The 8,157-nt window shown below is 41.0% G+C and overlaps 1 protein-coding gene across 1 annotated transcript; it reads right to left on the bottom strand.

Annotated features, from left to right (window-relative positions):
* Window positions 1-2,538: 2,538 nt before the first annotated feature.
* On the bottom strand, window positions 2,539-7,457 carry LOC136963650 (piggyBac transposable element-derived protein 4-like). The gene is made up of 2 exons (XM_067257816.1): window positions 5,626-7,457; window positions 2,539-3,093 (listed from the first exon to the last, which is right to left on the bottom strand). Exons 1-2 carry the CDS (start codon window positions 7,067-7,069, stop codon window positions 2,774-2,776), a joined length of 1,764 nt encoding a protein of 587 aa, XP_067113917.1. The 5' UTR covers window positions 7,070-7,457; the 3' UTR covers window positions 2,539-2,773.
* Between the last annotated feature and the right edge of the window lie 700 nt (window positions 7,458-8,157).

An 8,157-nucleotide genomic window follows, 5' to 3' on the forward strand; every position in this document is an offset into this window, starting at 1 on the left:
TAGGATTATTGGCAACAATACTCCAGGGAACTACGAACGGCACCAAAGAGAAAAGAAACCCCAACCTCCCAACCAAACAAATCTAAATACATGTGGTGGCACTCGTTCCTAACCAGGGGGGTATTCTAGAAAGCAGGTTATGCAACATAACCGGGTAAGTTAACCCACCAGCTGATTCACAATGTTGCAGCAACCTACTGGCAATGTTGCTACAACGCTGGGTGTCAGCTGGGGAGTCAACTTACCCAGGTATGTCACATAACCTGCTTTCTGGAATACCCCCCTGGTGTGTTACAGTTTCTCATAATTGCTAAAACAAATTTCTTGAAACAGTCACCCATTTTCTCAAAACTGTAAACACAAAACCTCTTCAAGCACTATTTACAAAACCTCTGAATCCTCTTGCAAAATGAAACTTTCGCCTCAAAACTGTTTTACCTGTGCTCAAAATCAAACTTTCGCCTCAAAACAGATTTACCTGTGTTTAAAATCAAACACTGCTCTCAAATCATAAACAAAGTGATCAAAATAATATACACTATCAGGCAGTCAGTAAACAATACACCAAAAAATAGAAAACACATTGTTCAAAACATGTAGTTCTCAGGGGGAAGTACATTTTTAATCTCAAAACAAATTTCATATTTATCCATCATTGTCTTTTGATGAACGAAAACATGTTAAATTTACATTTAGTCATTTAGCAGACGCTCTTATCCAGAGCGACTTACAGTAAGTACAGGGACATTCTCCCTGAGGCAAGTAGGGTGAAGTGCCTTGCCCAAGGACACAACGTCATTTCGCACGGCCGGGAATCGAACCAACAACCTTCTGATTAATAGCCCGACTCCCTAACCGCTCAGCCATCTGACCTCCTGTTCTATTATAGTAGCTCAAAATTTATCCGAAATTACTACTCTGCTTTGCTCTTTGCAATTTATTTTGTTCTTTCTCCTCCTTGTACCCATATACAGTACTGTACCCTGCATCTCACGACTCACAACTCACTCTTGTTCTTTGTTGATATGAACTTGCAACCAGTCAAAATCTATTGAGCAGTCAGTACTGTTACTGTAACAAATGGAAAGCACAATGTTCAGGGCCATACAATTTGTTCATTGTACAGTATACAGCCTCCAATGCAGTATTCAATAATAAAAGGGACACAAATCAGAGGAGTAAACATGTGACCCCATGTGCTTCTTCTTGTCTTTGGGCTGGGTCAGGCCAGAGCACTTCGTCGACATCACAAGCAATATTTTTCCACCTTCAACAACCTGTTTGCTCTCCGAACTGGCTTATATTGGTTGTGTCACATCATTGTGACACAACCAATATGTGAAATCAATTTTGAGTGGTTGTGTTTTGTCAATGACATTTTTTCTCTATTTGTATTTGATTTGTGTTTACCAGGATGACATGTGCATTAGAGTGCAGAATGTGTTTTGAGAATGAGAATGTGTTTAGAGTTTTGCTGAAAAGTCTAAGTGAGATCTGCAAATTGTGTTTTACCATGTGAAAGGGTTTAAGGTATTGACAACAGACTGCCCAATTAGTTACATGAGTTCAGGCAACTGAGAACTGTTAAGCCAATGAGTTTTAGTGTTTTAGCAATTGAGAAAAACTGTAACAGAGACCAGTCGATACATGCCATGGGAAGATAACCTACCCCTCGTCCCTGTACGAATAAACAAAAAGTACTATACTGAGTATATTCGACTAAATTAGTAGTAAAGAAAATATATATACACAAGGACAGAAGTATAGCAAACTAGACAGAAATTAAGATTCACAAGTACACACAGGACAGCCGACTTTAGTGTTAACAAAAAAAGAGTAACAGGTAAGATGTTGACTGACAAATGGAAAACAGGTGAAGTTTAAATCGGAGACAGATGAATATCCGAATGGATGGGGACAGTTGCACTGATGATGAAGAATGGAGCTGATCAACCAATTACAAAGGGACACCTAAAGTATGAATGAGAGGGAGGGAGAAACAAGAGGGAGACAAAACTACAACACACAACAATATGGACTATATGGACAGACTACAAATACAGATATAGAAACAAGTGTCCATAACACAGATGGATGACATTATCCGTCCTATTGGTATCTTAAAGATCCTGTAAAGTAAATTCCATGTTTTGCTTCAAAGTACATTATATACGTGTGAAATGAGTTCCTGAAAGCATGTGCAAAGCTAAAACTTTGTTGCACTGAAATGTGGAGTTAAACCGAAGAACAGTTTCTCTTCCGTTTACAGATCAGGTTTTAATGGACGGAGCCAAAAAATGCCATATCTACGTCATTTCGCCCCATCTACGTCAGATCACTGAATGGCTCCTCCTGCTGTACTGTTATTGTAGTTTACATCAGCTAGCTAGCTAGCTTCAGGATGTCTCCCACGACCCACAACTGCATCTTCCCTGTATGCAAGAACTCCAGCTGCGCTGCAACACCATTTAAGTTCCCTGTTGAAGCTACCTACGACCCATTATCTGGGTCGTAGGTAGCTTACTTGAGAGAGGCGGCGCCTTCCAGTGAGGGGGCCGAGCTTCAGCTCCTTCAGGCGACACGCCCCCCCAGTCTCGAACAGAGAAGACTGATGATTTTCTTACGATTTCAAAGCCTAATTTAACATACTTGTCTGTTTTTTTTTTTTTCATTCGAATTTGGATGGGTAGTTAATAACACATTATTCTGTGGTGTGGTGAACTTGAAACTCGTTTTTAATTCCACTTTACAGGATCTTTAAACAACAGATTGCTTAAAAATGTTTCAAAGTATGGTACTCTTCGAAACACGGAAAAGCACACAGGGCTGTCTTGCACGGCTCACACTGGTACTTTGTAACATGCCTTCGCTGTTTTCGGCGTGTGCTTGTCTGGCAGACTTTGCACTGGCGTCTCGTCTTCCTGCCCTGGTTAGCTGTTTGAGGGATCTCGGATGGGAAGTGCCTGGCTTTAAGTCGAAGGGGAGTGTCAATACTAGGCCGGCCTCCAACAGAACGACAACGTGCTACGTGGTGATCCATCAGCAGCTCTTTCATCAGTTGAATCCTGAAGTCCCTGTAAGGGATCACCTTCCCTATGGATCAACGAGTAGATAGAGTGAGTGAAGCAGGTCAATGAGAAGTGTGTAGGTCAATAGAGTGTGTCTCTAGTCACAGTGTACAACACTGTGACTAGAGATGCTCCGATCAGGTTTTTTGGTGCCGATCACCGATCACTGAAATCAGTATCGGCCAATCCGATAATACCGATCACCGATCACGGTGGCGATTGAAGCATTCTATTCATTATGTAGCATTATTTATGAAATTAAATATTCTTAACAACATTGGTATTGTATTTTAAGTATTTAAATTACGAGACGAGAGAGTATCATGAATTGACAACCATCCGTTCTATTGCAGGGAACGTGCAACATTCCAGTGTCGAAGCTCTCTCGCTTACTATAAAATGTGTAAATAATAATAAATATTAAAATAATAATACAAATATAAATCTTTAAATAAAAATCACAACAATAGAATCACATGTGCAACATTCCACTCTCTAGAGGCTCTCAAGAGAACTTGGAGCTTATACAGTAGCTTTCCTGTGGAAAAATAATACAAACTTAACTGTAACATAAACAGGCTATAGCCAAATATCCAATATGTTTCAAGTTAGTCAGTTTCAAATCAATTTGTCTGCATTTAGGAGGAGATAACAGACAGAATAAAAATAAAAGGTGCACAGGAAGTCAGCAATTAAACAAAAAAACAACATGTATATCTATCTGTAGTGTCTCACTCACTCACTCTCACATCCTTTACTCACTCTCTCACTTCACTCACTTCACGCACACACTCACTCGGAGAGGGGGCATACTAGAGTTTTCAAACCTTACTTCTGATTAAGCAGCATCACTGGAAGATTTGCCTTGATAAATATAAGCATATCAGCATTTTTAGGAGTCAACCTGTTCCTCTTCTCATCTAAAATATGTCCTGCTGTGCTGAAAAGTCGCTCGCTATCTACACTTGTACAAGGTGCGGAGAGGAAGACTCGTTCTGATTGTGCGAGAGCAGGAAATAGGTCTTTATTGGCCTTCCAAAAAGCAGTGGCTGTCCGTGACTGTTTTCGTTCTCACAGAGTAACGTCGCACGTGTGATTCTGAAAATTCCAACCGACTATTTTCAGATAGGCAAAAACTATGACAAACGCTATAGTATGGCTTCAAAATGTACAATTAGAGGCTAACAAGTAACACTAGCAGATAGTAGCATTGCTACGAGTATTATGCTAGGTAACTGAAGCTAACTAAAGCTAGCTAGCTTCCGTTTTGGAAAACAAACTCTGGTGGAAGCGTCGGAAATATTTAGAACTCACGCATCTAAAGGTTAAAGAATCATTTCTTACCATTGGCGGCCTGAAATGCCTATCTAACGTTTTATTGAAACGTTTCTGATAGTAGTTCTCGCAGATTTTATGTCATCTGATCGGCCATGTTTGATTGGCCGTTTTGAGAACGCCGATCAAAACCGATAATGGGAATATCGGCCGATATGGATCGGCGCCGATCAGATTGGAGCATCCCTAACTGTGACTTTTATGTTGTGTATTATTGTACAGTTTCACACCCGGCACCGAGATGTTCTGCACCTCCAAGGCTTGTTTATTTGTTGCCTTCACAATATAATTATTTTGCTGTATCTTGTTATATGTTACTATGTACCAGGGGTGCAAACTCATCAGGGATGAAAAAGGTGACAAGGATCCGAACCCCCTCGGGGGGTCCGGGGCATGCTCCTCGGGGAATATATATTTTTAAATATATATATATATTATATATGCATAGTCAGTGAACACTCTGAAATGAATTTGAGGATTATAGGTCACATGACCAAAAAGCTATTGAAGTTTGAAGGTTTATTTTGAATTAAGAATTCATTTTTAATAACTTGAGGTGAAAATGAAAAAAATAAAGGCTGTGCAGCATGAATGCATACATCTTCAACAATTTAACATTATTTTGACGCTCTTAGGTCATGTTGTTGAGAAGCTATTGACTTTTGAAACGTGTAATTTGTTGATGGTCCCTAAACATACGCTTTGTTTAGGCAGCCAAAAGCATTGGCTAAGCGGACGGTCGTAGCGGTGCTAACACCGGTTAAAATAACACAATACTGGGTGTCCGAATATCTGTTGAATATCCAACTTCAAACCAACTTTACCACGGTCATTCACCAGCCTAAAATACAATACAATCAAATCATCTCTGTCCATGACTGCACCTTTAGCTTGCTCTGGGTATGTGCCCCACACAGGTATAGCAGAACTGCCCGCAATATAATTAAACTACGTTGTTATCCCCAAAATAGCACGAATTAGCATTTCGTGGGCACGAATTCTTTTTTTTTTCGGAAGTCATGTCTGGGGCTCCGTCAATTAGACCCGAAGACTCGAAATAAAAAGCGTGCGTGTCATGATAACATTGGTTGGCCAAACGAACAAGCTGGAAAAAATATTCATGACAGCTTGCGTTGGCAGATTACTTGGAGAAAGTTAATATTGTGAATACTATTGTTATAAATGTTCATTCGATGTTATTAATGTACATTAATTCTCTCACCTGACAGTTTGCGATGGACAATGTAGCTATTGAGGACAGCGGTGTCGATCAGATGGAAAAATATCTTCTTATACCACTTGGTGGTTTTTCTGATACACTCCACAAAACTATTGAGCATGTCAGACTTGTCTACAGCTCCCATCTTTTTATTATACTCCACAACACAGGTTGGCTTAATCCTCTTCTCCCCTGTGGTATAATCCCTCTTTTTTGTGGGTGACATTGTGGATTTGTGGATGGTGGAAAGAAGGTGTACTTCCCTCTTGTCATGCCACTTGACTGCCAGCTGATTCCCATTTTCTTTGAACTCCACATCTCCTTTGCTCATCTTGCTAGTGAAGGCTGGCATCCCCTTCCTGTTTGCCCGCACGGTCCCACATGCCCCCGTGCCAAGAGAAAGAAGGTGCTGGAAAAGTGTCGGATTGGTGTACCAATTGTCCACATATAGGCAATGGCCCTTTCCCAGGTGTGGAGTCAGTAAGGTCATGACCACAGACCCAGCAATCCCAAGCCCTTCATGATACTTGACATCACTGGTCAAACCCGTATAGATAATCAGGTCCTGAACATAACCAGTGAGCACATCACACAGCAAAAAAAACTTCACCCCGATCCTGTGCTTTTTTCTTGGTATATATTGTTTGAAAGCCAACCTTCCCTTCCACAGCATCAGGGATTCATCAATGCACAGATCTCTGTATGGCACAAACACTCTATTAAAGGCAGAGATGAGACCACTCTGTACATCCCTGATTTTATACAGGGGGTCGCTGACATTTTCTATTTCTTCATCTACAAAATGTAGGCAACGGAGGAGAACTAGGAAGCGGTCCTGGGAGAACAGAGATGTAAAGAAAGGGGTCATGACCATGGGGTCAGTGCTCCAGTAGTCTCTCAGGGCTGACTTCTTCACAATGCCCATTAATAGAATTACCACCAGGAAAGAGTACATTTCATCGACAGTGGTTGGCTGCCACTTTGCCAGTTTCCCCTTCACTCCTGGAGCCACGTTCTTTTTCAGCTGCAAGGCATAATTATTTGTTGCCTTCACAATATGCTGAACCAGTTCCTCAGTTAGAAGCATTTTGAAGCACTGTGCCTCAGTTTGAGATTCAGGGTGGATTTGCACCCCGCAATGTTGCTTCTCAAACACAACTTCTGGTCCAGGGGGGGTGAAATTTCTGGCAGGTCTCCAGCTTCTGGAGCTCACCTGTTCAACTCCACCTGAAGCTACAGGCTCTCTGCCTCCATCATCATCAGGAACATCACAGGCATCCTCAGGCTCAGTTTTTACAATGGCTGCAAGATTGTCGGGCAGACCATCGTCATCACTTTCACTGCAGCTTGATTCATTCTTAAAATCACCCTCATTATCAGAATCCAAAAATATTTGTTTAATCTCATCGTCTGTCAGTTGCTTTCTTTTTCGAGGGTTAACAGACATTTTAGCTTTAGTTCGCTAGATGTATTACACGTGACTATAGCTCTCTGATATCTTTCAATATCACCGTTAGAGTGAGTATTAGGCTATTAGCTATTAGCTAAATCCTATAGGTAGTAGGCTACACTGCGACAACAGTGTAATATGCTCATAGAGCTCAACCAAAACGGACAAGGTACACGCGATACTTGAAACGCCAAAACAAGGAATGCAATACATAATATAGGCTATAGCCTACCTACTTAGCAAGTCAACAACAACAGCTGTAGTCAAACTGCATGCGATTTTCCAATAGAATATGCTCAGAATTCACAGGAGATATTATTATGTAGACGGTATCACGACGTTTGTTTAGATACGCGAGACGCTTAATCGAGACGTTCTGGTTTTCTACGCCATTATCAGCGCAATACAATCCATTGTGGATTTAAACTGTACAGCCAGAGAATGTCTAATATAGGCTCTGGTACAGCGAATAGGACAGAATGTACACACGAGGGTCATCGTATCTTGGAGGAAGCAGAAAGGCATGCATGCATAAAAAAAGGCATGGATGCAGGAAGTAGTCATGGTCGTATAAGCACGGTATTTTTGGACGGAAAATATCCACAAGACAACTAATACAACATGTTATTTGTGGGGGAAACCAGGTATAGCCTGCGTGTTGTCTGTGGGTTCTGGGATCAGAAATCTGTCCTTTGTCATTTAAAAATAAAGTTATAGAAAAATATGTTATATCTGGGATCTTGCATGAATCAGCCTAATGCTAGGTCACAATTTTGATAATCATGGTAGGCTATAGAAAGAAACAAAGATGTTAAAACGACTGGCGAGAGTTGCCGCTTGCAGAGGAGTTAAAGGGTCATTGGCTACAAAACCGAGTTTACCTTGTCAAAGTTGAATAACGACAGTTCAGTGGTTAAAATGGACATACAGTGAACCTCAAAGTCCATTAACACCTCTTTCCTATGCAAATCTCACAATTAAAAAATCTATCTGTAAAATGGTCGGTTTCGAAAAAGGCTCCACCTTTTTTGGCTCTGGTCTATGGGTGCCAGGTAATGTTAACAAAGCTAGCGACCGTTGCTACG

This window comes from Osmerus mordax, chromosome 19, assembly GCF_038355195.1.
Source record: "Osmerus mordax isolate fOsmMor3 chromosome 19, fOsmMor3.pri, whole genome shotgun sequence".
NCBI lineage: Eukaryota > Metazoa > Chordata > Actinopteri > Osmeriformes > Osmeridae > Osmerus > Osmerus mordax.